Below are 18,248 nucleotides of genomic sequence, written 5' to 3' on the forward strand. Positions count from 1 at the left end.
GGTAATCCTTGCACGGGGTAGTGCTCGGAGTACACCAGGGAATTTTGGTGTGCGGTAAGCCTTGCACAGGGTAGTGCTTGGCAGTACACCAGGGAAATTTGGTGTGCGGTAATCCTTGCACGGGGTAGTGCTTGGCAGTACACCCCCATTTTCCAGGATAGGAAAAATGGGAAATATGAGTTCCAGGGGACAGGGAGATATCCCTGGGGGAGTGCCTCCCGACTGTCCTTTAGGAAGGATGTTGAGAAATTGGAAGAATAACCCCAAAACTAAGGAAAAAGATAGGAAGAAAATGGTTAAATATTGTGTATCAGTCTGAACGAAAGAACCAATTAAAGGAGCTGCAGTATTTTGGCCAAAATACGGGTCTGACAAAGATTGGGTATGTCAGGCCTTAAATTTTTATGTTAATAACAAATTTCCATTTTCGGAAGAAGAATCGGAGTATGCAGCTTGTTGGATACAAGGAATAAATTTGGTTTTGAGCAAAAATCAGAATAAAGAGGGAAAGAAAAAGGAAGAGACAAGTGATAAATGGGACCTTCTGGATAACTTACCTCCTCCTTATAACCCCCAAGTTGCTGCAGCAGCAGCGGCTGCTGTAGCAGTTTCTCCGAAAGAAGAGACAGGAACTATAGATAACATTAGCTCTGGGAACAGGAGGTACCCCAAACTGGTAAAAGAATTAGAACAAGGTAGAAGAGGTACTGAGAATTTTGCCTTCCCTGATACTAACAGCACTAACACTATCTGTGTATCCTCTTAAGTGAACTTCCCCCCCTCCTTACCAGCAGAGAGGTTAGGAGTTTCCTAGGGCCTAACTTATACTCTTGGGGAGGGGGAATTATGTATATAAATATGTTGTTTACAGGGAAAGAAATGGGAATGATCAGGAGGAGAGCTGCAATACAAAAATGGGAAAGAACTCATCCTCCAGGACCAGGGGTAATACCGGCAGGGCAGAAATAACCACTTGCCGATCCTGGCTGGAAGAATAATAGTGTGCAACACAGAAATCATATGAGAGACTTGGGGTCAGAATGAGAAAGTACTTGGGGATGAATCCTGAGGACCTGGTATCCCAAGGGCTCTTGAAAGTTCATTTTGTGATTGAAGCCTGGCAAGATGCACAGAAAATGCTCCAGAAGGTGGGGGGGATGTAGTGAACAGTCACTGGGGGCCCTCCTGTGGGAGGCCCTGAACGTGTGTGTCAAGAGGGGAGATGAGAAGGAACAGCAGAGAGTGAAACTAATGGTATTGACAGTGTAGCAGGTAGTCAGGCAGAGGGTTGGAGAAAGAGGAAGAAAATCTTCAGGGGGAGTCAGGGCCAGGATGGAAAAGAGGGGAAGAGAGATGAAGGAATGGCAGGCAAGGAAAGCTACCCGTGTTGTGGCCTGAATCTTAGCAGGGACAGGCTTTGATGGGATGTTTTAAGTGTGGGCAGGCTGGCCACTTCAGGTAGGAATATCCGGAGTGGAAGAAGGAGGAGAGAAGGAAAATGGGATGAGGGAGAAAGGTATGGAATTAAGTTGGCTAATGACTGAGACTTTGGAGAAAGTACAGGCTGGAGAAAGATAGGAAGAAGTGTTAAGAAGAGTTATTGAAGGTGTTAAAGGTGTGGTATGTAATGTTTGACAGAGCTGTTTTTTGAATGAGTTGGGAAAGTTGAATGAGCAGGGAAAGAGGATGTAGGCATTATCTAAGTAACCGTCTAGAAGTTTTGGTATATTTGCTGTGGTGTTTGGTCAGTTTCCCAAGTATCGAGAAGGGGGGGGCAGGGGGGGCAGCCTGCTCCACCAGGGGCCTCTCCACAGGCCGCAGGGGGCTTCGGCTTCGGCGCCTGGAGCGCCTCCACCCCCTCCGTCTGTGCTGACTTTGGTGTCTGCGGGGAGGTTTCTCACTCCTCGCTCTCCCAGCTGCTGTTGAGCAGCAGGTTTTTGTTTGTTTGTATGTTTGTTTTCGTGGATGTGCTCTCACAGAGGCACGGACTGTGTTGCTCATGGCTTGGCTCTGGGCAGCGGTGGGCCCCTCTGGGGCCGGATGAAATTGTCCCTTATCTGCTACGGGGTGGTTTCTGGATTCTCCTCGTGGGGGCTGCCACTGCAGCCCCCTCCCGAACCTTGCCATCAAACACAATACAGAGGGGCAGCTAGGTCATTAATGGCCTGTAAAGTATAAGGGATTAAATTAACTAATGAAACCCTAACAAGTGATGGGGGTAGAAGGGGCTGGGGTAACAGTGCCACCTTTGGGGGGTACCAAGCTGAGACTAGGGGATAAAATGATCTCTGGGCAATTATTGTATGTACCCAAGCCAGGGACTAACTTGTTGGGAAGGGATTTGATGATGAAATTGGGCATTCAAATAGTAAATTGTTAGACTGGAATAACAGTGGTATTAATGGAGTGCTCTCAGGCCTTGAGAGCAAAGATATGTTCACCTCTGGCTGGAAAGACTCTGAAGTGGGGGCGGAAGCAACAATACATATGGACAGTTTTACCTCAGGGGTTTACAGGGCCTCTGATTAATTTGGGCAAAGTTCTAGAACAGATTTTGGAGCAATTCCAACCTCCCAAGGAGGAATTTCTGTTACAAAATGTGTATGATTGTTTATTGTCAGGACAGGAGAAAACAGTTGTGAAGGAAGCTACTAACAAGCTATTCAACTTTCTGGGAAAGCAGGGCTTGGGAGTATTGAAAAATAAATTACAATACGTAGAAAGAGAAGTCAGGTATTTAAGGCATCTAATGTCTGAGGGAAAACTGAGAATAAATCCAGAGAGGATTCAGGGAATTGTTGAAAACTAAGAAAGAACTAAAAAGTTTTTAAGAGAGATTTCTTTAAGGAATCAGGAGCCACAAAGCCTGAGGGAAAATGGATACTCCCTGATGGGAGAGAAATGCTGAATAAAGCACCAATGAGGCAAATATGATGTTTTACATCAAGAGAGTCATTGGGAGATGCAAGCAATGTGTGATGTTGTGCTAAGAAAGTATGTCTGTGTAGGAATATACACTTTAGTGAAGCAAATATGCAGAGGATGTACCATATGTCAAAAGGCAAATAAAAAGGTCATTTGTAACTAACCTAGAGGGGGACGGGAGCCAGGGATTTGACCTTTCCAAAGTATACAGGTAGACTTTACTGAGTTACGTAAAGGAGGGAGATTTAAGTACTTGTTTGTCCTAATTGGCCACGTGACTGGATGGGTGTAAGCTTTCCCCTCTGTATCTGCCACTGCAAACACGGTGGCTAAGGTATCACCGGAGCAAATAGTCCCTAGATATGGGATAGCTGAAAACATTGATTCAGATCAAGGAAATAATTTCACTTCACAAGTACTGCAAGGGTTAATGCAGGCCTTAGAGATTGAGTGGGCTTTTCACACCCCCTGGCACCCCTCCTCTTCTGGGAAGGCAAAGCGAATGAACCAGACATTAAAGAAGCAATTAACTAAATTAGTGTTAAAAACCCAACTTCCTTGGGTAAAATGTTTACTTTTAGCACTCCTCCAGGTTCAAACAGCACCAAGAAACGATATAGGAATTTCACCGTATGAGATGCTGTTCGGATTACCCTATCTGGGCAGAAGGGATGAGATACCGCAATTCGAAACAAGAGAGTTTTCTTAAGAACTGTGTTCTGGGGTTGTCCTCTTCTTTGTCATTTCTCAGGACCCGTGGGAAATTGGGTCCTGATTCAGACCTGGAAAGGATCAACTCCGGCCCGAATGGGAAGGACACTTCCAAGTACTACTAACCACTGAAACAGCCATAGGAACTGCGGAAAAAGGTTGGACTCACTATACGCGAGTGAAGGCATCCGTCGACCCTAGTACCTGGGAAGCTGTTCCTACAGAAGACTTGTTGGAAGCTGAAATCGAAGAGAAAAATCTCATAGTGGACTCTGAGCGGGATAAGAGCTTGCGATTGTAAACTAACCTTTTATTTTCACAGGTAACTAGTGAGTGTGACTTGTGATTGAGAGAAAGGACTGGCCTATAGTGAATTGAAGTGTTCCCAAGGGGGGTTTGTTATGGTAGTAGTGTATATCTTATTCTTTGTATTAATAATTATTTGGAAACCTAAGGTTTAAAAATAATGACAGGGAAAAATCAATTATTAATTTTGTTTTCAGTGATTATAGGCCTCAGAGAAAGCCTTGGTCAATTGGCAACTTGGAAAAGGCATGACCAGATAATAGTAAGATGGGATACCCCATAAAAATATGGGTGAATGTGACAGAGGGTTATGTACCACGATCTGCCATGTTTGATGCTTGTGAGGTGTTGGCTTGTGGAGATTTAAATGCCCAACGACAATTGAGCAGAGGGAACGAATAACTGGTAGAGACCCAACAGCCAGATTGAGAATAGCTGTATGGAAACGATCCTCTATTGCCATCAGAGAAAGGGAGAAACTCAAGGAGAAAACAGGAGAGAAAACAGGAGGCCCTCTTTGAAATGCGGCAGTTCAAACATTTGAGATTGAAACAGGGTACGGGGATGTGAATGCCTGGATAGAATGGGTCAAATATACTGTCCAGAGTCTCAACCATAGCAATTGCTATGCTTGTGCCTCGGGATGACTGATTGCCCAGATAGTGCCCTGCCCACTGGGGTGGACCGAGGATTCCCAGGGAATGCGATGTATGATTGCATTGTACCAAGAAAAGACTGCCTGGGGAAATGAGGCCTGTAAGTCTCTCTCTTTGCTATTCCCTTCCTCGCATGATAGCAATATCAGGGTTCCCCCTGTATTCTCCACAGCTATAGGTAACCATACAGCTTGCCTCTCACGGCAGGGTGTGAGTGCTACCTGGCATCTGGGAGAATTTGCCTTGTGCACGAGAACCTTGAATGCTACCGAGGACTTGATGGGAAACTATTCAAGACTTGAGATCCCTAGGGCAGATCTCTGGTGGTACTGTGGAGGGAAGATCTTACGGTCCACCCTACCATCTAACTGGGGAGGCACTTGTGCACTTGTTCAATTAGCTATACCCTTCACCCTGGCATTTGAAAGCGAAACATCACAAATACCCAGAAGAAGTAAAAGAGGCTTAGGAATATCATTTGATGATAGAGTATACATAGATTCTATAGGGGTGCCTAGAGGAGTTCCTGATGAACATAAAGCCAGGAATCAAATTGCTGCAGGGTTTGAGTCACTGTTCTGGTGGGTAACAATTAATAAAAATGTGGATTGGATTAATTATGTCTATTATAATCAGCAGAGATTCATAAACTATACAAGAGATGCGATAAGAGGAATCGCTGAACAACTAGATGTCACCAGCAAAATGGCTTGGGAAAACAGAATAGAATTAGATATGATTCTTGCGGAGAGAGGTGGTGTGTGCATGATGCTGGGCAACCGTTGTTGTACTTTTATCCCTAACAATACTGCCCCGGATGGCACAGTAACTAGAGCATTGCAAGGGCTTACCACCCTTGCCAATGAATTGGCAGAAAACTCAGGAGCAGACACTTCCATCACAGGATGGTTGGAATCTTGGTTTGGTAAATGGAAAGGGATGGTAGTGTCCATATTTACATCCTTGATTGTAGTAGCAGGAGTTTTGACAGCCATTGGTTGTTGCATTATCCCCTGTGTAAGGGGACTTGTCCAGCGGTTAATTGAAACTGCACTTTTGAAACAAATGACCATGGATCCACCACCCTACTCAGATAAGATGATGATATTAGAGGAAATGGAAAGCAAAGAAAGTAAAGAAGAGGAAGACATCTACCAGATTACATCTTAGAGAAAAATTTTGCAAAAATCAACAAATTATAAAAAGAGAAAAGGGGGGAATTGTGGGAATAGAAATGTTGTTTTTGCAGTGTTACATTGTATAGAAGGAAGGAATGTGGTATTGAGATATGCTTACAGTGATAAGAAAGCTCAGCAGGTGTCCTCCTAAAATGCAGACAACCAGACTCCTTAGAGCAATCAGGTGAAAATCACTATGTTAAGTCAAGCCAGATAAGGGGAGAAAACATTACCATCTCAAAAACAGGCCGGCAACTGAAGGCCAGGCATTGTCTGTGAAGCATCAGGTAGATTGTGAACCTGGATTACCCACTCCAGTGGGGAAACAGGGGAGGGTCCTGTCATCAAAAAGTATATAAACTGTGTTTTTGGAACTAGTAGGCGCGCTCTCCTGCTTGTGGGGCGCCCGCCATTGCAATCGCGAATAAATTACTACTTCACTGAGATCCTCGCCTGAGCCTAAGTTATTGGCTACGGAGTGTTTCTCACAACAAGCAGATACCTCCTACCAAAAACCTTAAACTCTCCTTAAAAAGTATCACTAGATATTAAAATACGCTAGTACGCTTCCACAACCTTTACTGATCTTCCGTCATTCTGCTTTCATAAAACTAACTGCATCATTAGCTATTAAAAGCACTGAAAAGGGAGCTCTCATAAAACCAAAGGGAAACAGGAATTACTTTGGCATTTGGGGTACGCTACCCGTGACATAACTCATTTTGAAAATCAATCACAAGTTCAGGATGAACAAAAGTATTTGCACTCTTCAGTGTACCTTCTCATCTTCTTGCTTTAGCACAACCACATTGCCAATGCTGCACTTAGCATCCTTGACTGTTTCAGTGTTTCAGTGCCCTACTGTGTTCCAAAGACACAGGAGTACGTATGCATTCTCTTTTGCAACAAAACTAGGACACTAGCCTACCATGGAAAACATGTTCTGGTTTCAACTGTTCTTATTAATCTTGAATATGGTTAAAGGTCCATTTAATAGAAGGATGAAAAACACAATGAACATAAAAGTGGATTGTTCACAGTCACTTGGGATTTTCAGAGAGACCCACAGCTTGCCACTCTACACTTTCTCCTTTGAAAACTGAATTTTAATTTTTCAGTTTCATGCCTTCCTATAATCATTTCTGTGGACATTGCTAATGTCAAAGTAATTATACAACTGTTCTATTATGCTTGCTCCACAATCTTTTTTTTTTAAATGCAAAAATAAAATATTTTTATTCTTCTAATATTACCCTTAGAACTTCTTTTTGCTAGCAGCAGGCAGATGACAAGGATGTAAATTATTGAAAGCAGAGTCACCTTAACACATTGCAAACTGCCAGTTTTTACATATCTAACAAATCAGTATTTCCTGAGAAAACATTACCTAAGAACATTTGAGTTTCTTAATCATAGTAATCAATTTACCTTCCCCTTAACTGTTCTCTAGATGATCTCTTATTTCCCTGGAATGCCTTCCTGTAGTTACTGTAACAAACACTAAGCTTCATTTTGTTTCCAATGGCAATGAAAATGCACTTTTTTTTTTTTTGTCAGCAGTACACATTCTACAAGCGCACAAATGTAAGAACACCATTGTTGTTGTTTATTTGTGTTTTTTTGACAGACACAATAAGTACACTTTTTCTACGTATAATATCTGAAGGTTGTCATTAGTAACTTTCCCGTCCTCTACAAATGCCACAAAACATCACCTGTAGCATTTTCGACATTCCACACCAGCAGATAAGGAAAGAAATCTTCCCTTAGTTTTCACTGCAGAACAGCAGAGAAGGTGGTTGGTCAAATACATTTATTAACAAAAGAAAGATCATTACTTACACTGTACTGCATACGATGCCAGAACAACAGCAGAATTAAGGGGGCATGACAACCTGGAAAGAGGGAAATATTTTCATTTAGACAAACAGTATAAACACTAACGACATCTTTGCAATCAGTTCAGTTCATAAGTTCAGTACATAAGGACTTGTTTATCTTCAAAGGGTGTCTGATTTTTTTCTTACAGAGATTGATTGTCAAAGCAAAGTAAGATTGAACATTACAGGCTAGCTGGGTAACAGCTTCTTGTGCAAATAGATGTATCTAGTCCTAAAAGGACATATTCTTGCTAGATGCGTATTCTGGAAACAAAAGAAGGGATTTTTATGGGGCTCTAGACATTATTTTAATAGCTGCAGTCTGGTATATTTAAAACTAGACACAAACTCTAAAATAAGCCAAATGCCAGGCAAGCTCTAATATAATATGCAAAAGTGACTCCATAAACAACACCTACTACGAAATCCTAAAGGCAATTTAGGATTGCTGATAAGCTGGACCTTCTCTTTCGTGGTTTTTTTTTTTTTAATTTACAAGCACACAGGAATCACAACCCAAAGAACCACTGGGTATATATGTTCACACTATATAGGAAAGATACCCCATGACCATGAGAAACAGTAAGAAACAGTAATATGAACTGCCCTTTGCTATTCCCTTCCTGTTACTGCAGTAGACAGCAGACCCCTCATGTTTACAATACTGTCTAGCACACCATGCTTTGCAGAAAGAGGGTGTCTCAAGCAGACATTGTATGTGCAGAAACACCATCTCCTACAGCTCATTCACAACAGACTCCTAAACTGTTCTTAATAATTGAGCTATGCAAAAATTTGCAGTGTTTCCAAGCAACTGATTTTTTTAAAAGCAGTATTTCGTGATGTACATTTTTATAGCAACAATAGATATCATCAGAAAAAGGCTTGTTTTATTGGTTTTGATTTTCAACAGAATTATGGAAAAGCTGAAGATTCTTATTACCTTCCTTCCACAATGTCTGTCTTCAGTTGTAAGAAGAATAAGTGCCTAGGAAATATTTTTGGGGAAAAGAAAAAGACTTAATTTTCATATTTAAAAGGTATGGTTTAAATGGTTCCAAGTATTAATTTTATTTTATTATGGGGGTAGGTTTCCTTGCAAATTATACAAACAGATTAATAAAGCTTAGCGGCATTTACAAATACGTCATCACACACCCACTCTCTTCTCACAACGGTTTTGAAAGATCTTTGACAGTCGTTACCACAACCCAAGGACCACAGTATTAATGTCATAATGAACACTGCAAAATACAAACAATTACAGAACCAGTCTCCCTTTCTCACAGGAGCAGCCAACTTGGATATAACTTCTTTAAAAAAATAAATAGATCTGCGATAGTCTATCTTGGGACTATTTTTAATGATCAAGGGAGGATGAGACATTCCTCAAGCAGCATATGCTGACAAAAGCTCTTAAACAACCCTCCAAGAGCAGTTTAGTCTTTCTCATATTAGGGTGTTTGACAAAATTACTTGATGGCAGTATTGGAGTGCTGGGAGTGAAGAATCACACAGAGCAGGCCTTTGAATAATTTTAGTTTACAACCACAGAACAGCTTACGGCTTACATGATTAACAAATACCAAAACAGGTCAATAATTCATTTCTCTGTAAGAAAACCTTTTAAAATGCTGTACTATTTATATTCTCAAGGCACTGAAATTAGCTATTAAAATTTAGACAAACAATGAAAATGTTACTAAAATGCCAGATGAGTGGGAGCCTGTGAATTCTAAATTCTAAATCCTGTACACTGAACAAAACAAGTATTTCAAGTCTTTTGACACATTAATTGAAAATTACTTATAATTCATGTACCCCATCACTCCCAAAACTCAGATTAAAAAAGAAAATGTTGAAGGTCTGCTATAAACTGAACCATTATGTATCTTTGTATGTTACAAGTAATGGGTGAACTAGAAAACAAGAACTGTTATCTGCTCTTCCTGAAAGAAAATAAACAACGCCCTCTCACACCCTTGGAATTAAATCTACCAAGTGTGTTCAGAACTGACTCAGTGCTAATACAAAAAAAAAAAATTAACAGACTTCAGGCATGCAGACAGCTTAATCATTGAACTTCCCCATTTTTTAATCCTTGCATCTGGTTAATTAAGGGATCAGAAGAGTAGGAAAACAATATGCAGCAATAAAGAGTTCAAAAAGGAATCCAATGTGCAAATAAAACAACTGACATCTCTGTAACTGGCTTATACTTCTGCCTGTATTTTGGAATTGCTGGCTGCCTATAGCAGAAACCATTCATTACAATCATCACATGAAGCTGCTAATTCAAAACACATTTAATACAAAGAATTATACGAGGTTATATTACATAATATACTGTAGTTTTCCAGACAGTGGAGGTGGAAGGGAAGGCTTTACACATACTTAGTTTATAGAAGCAAACATCAAACAGAAGTTACCTGGTTTGTTCTTGCTGAAGTGTGTTAGGATCAGGTATAAAAAACCTTACGCGAAAACGAAGGGTGCAGGGAAAACCTCCTAAAATATTTCAGAAGACCAAATCAATTTTCTCTTTAAAAAAAAAAAAAAAGATATACCCAAGGTTCTTACGTCTAGATTTATAGAAAAGTTATATGAATAACCACATAAAAATCTCCTGTGTTTTTCTTGTGGTTTACTTTGAGAGAAGTCTTTCCTGATTCCCCACACCAACTATGAAAAGAAAATATTCTTAAGTATTATGATGCTTTCGTTTAAAGTACTTAGTACATGCTACTTTACATAAAAAGCACTATTTAGCTATCTTTGCTGCTTTGCTCTAATAGCTATTAGAAAAGAAAAAAGCAGCAAATGTATATGAAGAGTCCCAACCAGGATAATTCTATCTTAATAACAGAAATATAAAATGCAGAAGTTCACCCTGTTAACTTCATGTGTTTTTATTTGAATTTCTACACAATCTCCAGAATACAGCAGAAAGAAGAGAGCTTAAAAACAGCTCAAGTTTTCCAGCACAAACTGGGACACTGTCCTACTACTCCACGTCCTCTGGGCTGCTGTCTGGGCATTATCATGCTGGCTGGCCTGTCCTTAAGCTCTCCTTCCTCTTGGTAAGCATTCTGTGCTACCTAAAACTTTATAAATGAAACATACTAAAGAAATGCATGCATTTGGAAGCACTTATTTTTTTTGTTGGTGGCGTGTTTTTTTCTTTGCATAAAATTAACTATTTATTTATTTATTATTTTTATTTTTTATTCTACTTGATACAATAAATTAGCTACACATCCCTCAACAAAATCCCTCTTTCTTATCTTTCATGTAGGGATGAATTTACTGGCACCAAACTGACTACTGCTTTCCTAGCCATGATGTCCAACAGTGCTCAGAAGTGAGGTGTAGACACTGACACAGCACAGTTAGTGATCTGTCATGACTTAACTCAGAGAGCAGTCAGAGATGCAGAAAGTTCTGCCGAAAAGACTGGCAGAGATAAGACTTGCTCTAAAAGAAAATCTACCATCTCGATGCACTAATTAGCAGCAACTGTATTTATTCCATTCATAAGAACATAAAAAAGCTGAACTACACAGCTACAGTCGAGATATAAAAATAGATCTTACCTTTCAACTGTTTCCTAATAGGTTTGTTTGGTTCAAGCCACCGCTGTGAAATGAAAAACTATTAGATGGATTAAAAAATATTTACAAACAATTGGTGTTTATTTTTATATATATGTGTGTATGTATATATATGCACATATATATACACACACATTTATTATTTACTATACTTACAGGTGAATCTACCAACGTTTCATTTTGCTGTAAACCAAAATATTCTTTCTCTGTCACACCCAGCTGGTTATAGGTCATATCCAACAAAATCTGACCAGTGTCTTGTTTCTGAAAACAAGAAAAGTTTAGAAGTGAAACTCTGCAACACTTACACGCCGTAATATACGATTAATTTAAATAAGTTTTATTAAAAAAAATAAACTTTGCAACACTTACACACTGTAATATACAATTTAAATAATTTCTATAAGTTTTATTAAAAATTAAACTGTGACACTTATATACTGTGATATACAATTAATTTAAATATGTTTTATTAAAAAATAAACAATTTGTGAATAAAAATTCATTGGTTCAATGTTCCTCAGCAACGTAAGAACTTCAATTGATAAAAGTCTATTTTTTTTAAGAGACTTTCTTTCCAGAATACGTTAGGTACCAGAAATCTCATAATATGAATTGACAAGAACTCAGGTCCTTGAGGTCGGTTCTGCGGCTGCCTTTCATGCAGACCACCTCTGCTCAATCAGCCCTCAGGAGCAATACCCTTTCTCTGGGGCTGTACCCTGCAATCCTGGCTTACAGCCACACGGGGCTGCTGTGGGCCCTGATGTCACCACCAAAGCAGCTTTTTCTGTTTCCACATCAGCTTTCAGAAGGGAAAGTTTGTATATACCAGAATGGGGGGGGGGGAAAAACGTAGGAGAAAGCTGTATCCCAGCCATGAGATCCTGGACTTCATTAGCCTGAATTCCCACTCGCCCTGCTACCGTTATGCCACCCCGGACACCCATCCCGCCGGGTATTCCCAGAAGAACTGGTGTAACCAGAGAATGCCACAGGACACCCGGATGCACAAGCACAGGATATTTCCCCTGAAATTAAATTAGCATACCTCCACACCACTGCAGTGTGGAATAGAGATTAACCAGCTTACGTCAAAGCACACCGCTAATCAATGCTGTTAACACAAATAAACAAATAAACCGAACGAACAAAGCACAAAACCCCTGAACAAGGCTTCAGTTTTAAAGATGCTAACATGTAACACAGCTTGCCGTGCTGCAATGCATTTTCAGTGTAGTTCTTTATATACTAAGTTGCTGGACAGAACAAAATCCAGGAGTTTGTTCTATAATCTATAAAAGATTATAGATGTAAATTTTTTGAATCTTCTTTTTGAATTTTCTGAGTCTTACTCTTAAAATCAGAAATAAGCTGCACACATGCACAAAAATGACATCAGGGGAAAATTCTTCAGGCTGCGACACAAGCACTTTGTTTAAGAAACCAAAGGACTTGATGCTTATGCATTCATAGAAACTTACACACCACATCTTTGTGGATGGCCCCAGTCTTATTCACTGTGTAAGAGCGTTCACTTAAGCCAAGAACACAATATTTTATTCATTTCTCTTTGTTTAGACCTTGTTTATTACACAACACTTAAGCCCTGCTCACTCAGAAGACAGATTTACCTGCTTTTTGTTGGTTTGGGCCTTTTTTTTTCTTCTTCTTTTTTCTCCCCTTTTTACACAGGGCACCAAAGCACTGTAATAGAGTGCTTTAAATATGAACATATACCATACTCTCCCCTTATCTCGTAAAAACATTGTTCCTACTTAGAAGACTGGAAAGGACCACCAAAAATTCAATCACAAGACACACTTTAGTACCTTATTTTGGAGTACTGAATATTACCTTACACTTACTACTAGAGCAGAGCTCACTAGCTCCATTGGGATCTGAATGCTCACTATTTCTACACCAGACTCCAGAAAAAAAGGTAAGGTATCAGGAAAACAACTACTGGCCTCCTATGAAAAGCTGTGCGTAATTTTCTGGAGCAAAGTCCCATAAGAAGAAACCAATGTAGGCAACACTTAGCTGTTGTATGTATGAAACCACCTTTTTCCCTCCATCAGTCTCCCATCTTGCTTAACTTCTGCAACAAACACTGCAAGTCTTGCAATAACTGCAAGTCAAACCAAGTCAGTGACTTTGTGCTGCCATCAAACGCAGCTCTGTCCTCTCTCCCTTTTCCCAAGCTATACATTCCCAACTCCCCACTTTCTAACATCCCTTGGGACATTCAAATCACAGCAGCAATCAAAACATTTTTTTTTTCTGGAATAGCATACATAGACTTAAACCCAGAGTAAAAATTGTGGCATCTCATTCCATATTCATTTCATCCGTATTCATTTACCTGGGATTTTTTTTCCTTTTTTTTTTCTCCCTTTTGCTTACAAGCAGAACATTAAAAACTATCGAGTGGCACCACATGACACCTGCACAACTCTGACTTCACATCTCTGGAGCACACTTCTGACACTGAGCAAACTGAGAAATTGATGGTTATTCTGTGACCAAAAGCAGTCATTACTCAGGATGACACATACACTTGAAACAAAAGAGTTCGGGAATCTTGGGTTTTGTTACAAGCAGGGCAGGAGGAGACTACCGTGGGCAGACTCTACTGCTAATTTGCTCTGTAAACTCAAACACTTCTGATTCCCTTTCCTCACAACACCATTACCTCCTAGTTCCTTTCTCATTTTTAACACTTCTGGTTCGTCAACATGATTCAAATGCCTTCCTCTTCTCTATCCCCACCTGCACCACAGTGGTACACCTCTTTTCCTGTGCCACACATGAAATGCTAAGCACTCTTACTGCTTCCCTTTAAAAGCAAGTAAGCTCCCTGTTTCTCTATTCTGAATCCTAAACCCACCTGCTCAGCATTAACAGCAGCCAGAAGTAGTTTCCTCTACCTACCTAGCATTCCCTCCTCCTCCTCCTCTCCATTTTCTTTGACAAGCAATCGTCAACACCGCTTTTCTGTAGCTCCAATCCTAGCTCTCTGGTATCAAAAGCATAAATTTTCTTCCACAGTGCCTAGATGAAGCACCCACTCCCGAAATCTAAGCCAAGTACAAGAAGTCATTTCCAATTGTTAAAACCTTTTCCAGTTGTCAAAATTCCTGCATCTGAAGGTTTTTATTTTTCCTGAACAAAACCTGTATTTACACAGCTTTAGTTTTGTTTTAAGAAACAGATGAATTATTTTTCAGCCTATATACCTAAAATAAAGTTACCCACACAGCTCATGCTGCATTATCTTCAGTCTGTTTTGCACATATACAATTTTCAGAACTAGGTGTAAAGTGAGGCAGGCTAAGTATGTCACATCACTGATTCTGAATTTTGACATCCATTCCAATAGACAGTCCAAAGCCACATAGTACTCAAACACTACAAAGTCTCAAGTGCTTTAAAAGGTAAAATAATCTTACTCCTCTCCTCCACGGGCAGAGGACAAAACAACATGAACACCACTCAGCTGAACCGGGTGTTAGAACCAAGTTCTTAACCCTACGAATCATTACAGCAAGTAGTTAAGACATAAAGCTCTTCCCTTCCTACAAGGAGGTAAAAACTTATGCACGTTTCACACTTGAGTACTGTTACAACAACACGAGATCCTGAGATGGTTTCTTGTTTCTGCTCTGAAAGAAGTTTCCATTTACTTAATCTTTCTGACATTCACCAATCCTTATTCTGGTGTTAAAAGTTTTGCATTAACCACCTCATAACTACACGTTTTTCAGTCCATTTAAATCTGTTTTGAAACATGTTTCACCTCATGCTGGACAGGTCAAAATTAATATTTAAAGATTATACCTGTTACAGTCCGCCTGTGCCACAACATGAATTCCCTAAATACAGCTGGAAATTATTAGCCTACTTCAAATCTTGTAGCTTACTAAAAATTCAAGAGAAAGAACCCCTTCATTATTTTTTAACTTTAAGTACTGCCTAGCAGCTTGTATGATCAAAGATTCGCTGTCCTAAGAACTGCATAAACATCATGTAAATGAAGACTTAGCTCTTTGGAGTGGAAGGGTAAATACGCAAATCATCCTTTTCAGTTCGTTACCTTCCACAGAGTAACCTGTACAAAGCAACACCTTCAGAGGACAGTGCAACACACCTCCCTGTCTCCTCTGCAAGAGCTTTGCCCCACTTTCTGGCAATGACGATCTCACAATTAAGCACCTCCTACGCTTTTGCAAATTCAATCTCACTACAGACACAATGCCCACTGTTCCTCAAGTGTTGTTTGAGGTCATCCTTTCTTGATTTAAGCCTTTAACACTCATCCACTACTAACAGCTTTTGGTCCCTATATGCCTAAGAGCTTGAACAAAGTGCTACACTTTTTTCCAATATCCACACTGATTTTACACACTGCTAGTTTATTTGCTCTTCTGCTAACAATGCCCTTTCCTCTTGCTGGAAATTATTTACTCACCTGATGCCTTTATTCAGAGCATGCAAGATTTTGTTTAGCTAAAATAAACAGAACAGCCTGTTCTTTTCTCAGGTCCCAACTTCTGCAGAGCATCCTAGTCGTCCCTTCCCTGCCTGCCCAAGCTGAAACTTGCCTTTTCTGTCTGCTCGTGGATCTGCACATGACTTTCCATGGCGGCTGGCCCCAATGCCAAGACTAACACTGCTAATACTTCCTCGACGTTGGCTCAAAGCTCCTGCCTCATGCGCAGGAACACTCACCTTTTTCACAGCCACAACAGAAGTATTTCTGTCTACAAACTACCAGTGTTCTCCTCCTCTATTGTTTACAACTGAAAACTAAGCTTGAACAAACAAAAAAATAAAACAGCCCACATTAAATACGTCTCAGGAAAGCTATTACTTTATACCACTGATTTTTCCGACTGCATTACTCATTTTTCACGGTAACCTGTCTGCTATATCATACTCCTATTTTCTTTCTGTTTGTTGGGTTGGTTTTTAAATAAGGCCTCAAACCTTACTTTTTTGGTTTACTGAAAAAAATTAATAGCAACATGTTAAAGAAATTACCAGTTGGTAACTCCACTGATAATGTCCTTATACAGCTTAACATTTCTCTTCTCAGCAGGAACTACTGGCACCTCCTTGAGCCAACTCCTTGCCCATCCCATAACACTGCTATATTTCCTACACTACAGCTCAGTATTTTCCTTTATAAAGGTCACACAAAATAAGTTATCTAAGCCCACAGAGCATTGACTCACTGCATTTTCTTTGTCTCAAAAATGATTTTGTTTGTTGAACACATATGATGCTTGTTGTGCCAGATCTAACTTTGGAAATATCTCCCCTGCACAAATACTTTCCTTCAGCATTTATTACGAAGTCAGGCACCCTGAAGGGATCAGACTAACAAGCCTGCAGTAGGTCAGATCACTTTCTTACTGTCCTCAAAGTCATCAAGTTTCATACTGTCTTATTGTTTTCCAGGCATAGAGTAGCCTGATCTGCTTCAACATAAAACTAAATATTTGTTGCTAGCCTGAAATTTCATACAGTAACTCTTTCCACATGCAGAGATGCAGATTACCACCAACCTCTCCTGTTTTATCAAACAATGTCCACCAGTAGGAAAACTTAAGTGATGAAGATGCTACACGTCTGTATTGCCGCAGTTTAGTATGAGCAGTTTAAAATTTTAATTCACACCCACAACCAAATAGAACCTTTAAGTGAACCTCTGCTCATTATTTTAAACATATCAGTAGTAATTGTTGCTGATAATTTTAACAGTCGTGTTCCTTCTCAAAATATTAAAAAGAGGAACTTGATTGGAATGGTACAGAAAAAACACCAATCCTTAGTATCTGAATTTCAAGTCATACGACTTCTAGTTATCACGACCAAATCATTGTATTTCTAGAAGGAAACCCTACTTCTAGAAGGAAGCCAAGTAGCTTAATAGCAAAAATCACAGGCACTAAAAACATAAGCATCAACTGTGTTTCAGAAAGATAATACAATACAGAGATTATTTGAAACTATGTTTTAACCTTTCCCAAAAGTCAGTTTGCTGGAAATTGAGACGCATAGCTCCCAAGTAGTCATTCCTGGTAAATGAGTCAAAGTAGAGCAATAATGGAAAATTCCTGTATGTTTACACCAAAAGTTGCAAACAGATCTGCATTATTACTCAATATATACCTATTTATCACACCCAAACATGGTATGTGAGCACATTCTGTATGTATTAGAATGACAAATAACATTTTCCTCATGTGAAGACAGTCATAAGTTCAGAGACAAATGAATTAAACTTATCACAAAATTCAAACACATGACATTTATTTGAAGGCTTCAAGAAAATTTGAATATATTCAAATACAACATTCTGTATGAAGCGCAGTCAAGCCTTGGTCTCAAATATTTCCAAATTTTAGCTTACATGCACCTTCTATTCTTTGGGTGGACTTTGGACATGTTCCATCTAAATACTGGAACACATGATGGAGGAAAGACAAGACAGGCCATTTCAGCCTGGCAGAATTAACGTACAACTTCTATTTGGAATGCAAGCAAAGAAGCAAAACGTGTATGTCTAAGTTCAGTGTGAACTTTCTTGATAAAGATGACCTAAGAACAGTACATACCACAAGTTATATTAACTTTTTGTGATACCATCAATATAAATTTCTCATTCACCAAGTATAAGCTCCTTTAAATAAAAACAATGAACAACAAAGGCTATTGCACTACTGTGCCAAAGCCAAAATATAAAAGAAAAAAATGGTTCTCTTGAAATTAAATCTTCCTTTTCACCTGGCCAAGCTACCAACATTCTTTAGCGTAAGAGCTTAATTAGAACAAACTCAAAGAAATCAAATTAAGCAACTATCCCGAGGTTTTTCAGTAATCAAAGTCCCTCAGGTTATTTCCACAAGCAAAAACCATCTTCCTCCTTCCATTGCCCCATTTTACGACGGCTGGATTTTGTTCGCATTGTTACAG

The 18,248-nt window shown here is 39.6% G+C and overlaps 1 protein-coding gene across 5 annotated transcripts in view; it reads right to left on the reverse strand.

Annotated features, from left to right (window-relative positions):
- The window catches only part of PTPN3 (protein tyrosine phosphatase non-receptor type 3), a 177,032-nt gene that overhangs the window by 85,105 nt on the left and 73,679 nt on the right, over nucleotides 1-18,248 (reverse strand). For 4 of the 5 annotated variants that reach the window (XM_048046028.2, XM_048046027.2, XM_048046029.2 and 1 more), the window contains exons 3-7: nucleotides 11,424-11,531; nucleotides 11,250-11,307; nucleotides 10,086-10,164; nucleotides 8,600-8,644; nucleotides 7,619-7,671 (exon numbers count right to left, since the gene is read on the reverse strand). In XM_048046028.2, coding sequence (XP_047901985.2) covers nucleotides 7,619-7,671; nucleotides 8,600-8,644; nucleotides 10,086-10,164; nucleotides 11,250-11,307; nucleotides 11,424-11,531 — 343 coding nt within the window. The remainder of the gene's footprint in view (nucleotides 1-7,618; nucleotides 7,672-8,599; nucleotides 8,645-10,085; nucleotides 10,165-11,249; nucleotides 11,308-11,423; nucleotides 11,532-18,248) is intronic. The other variant, XM_013195332.3, reaches the window with a different exon arrangement.

The sequence above is a fragment of the Anser cygnoides genome, chromosome 2 (assembly GCF_040182565.1).
Source record: "Anser cygnoides isolate HZ-2024a breed goose chromosome 2, Taihu_goose_T2T_genome, whole genome shotgun sequence".
NCBI classification, from domain to species: Eukaryota; Metazoa; Chordata; class Aves; order Anseriformes; family Anatidae; genus Anser; species Anser cygnoides.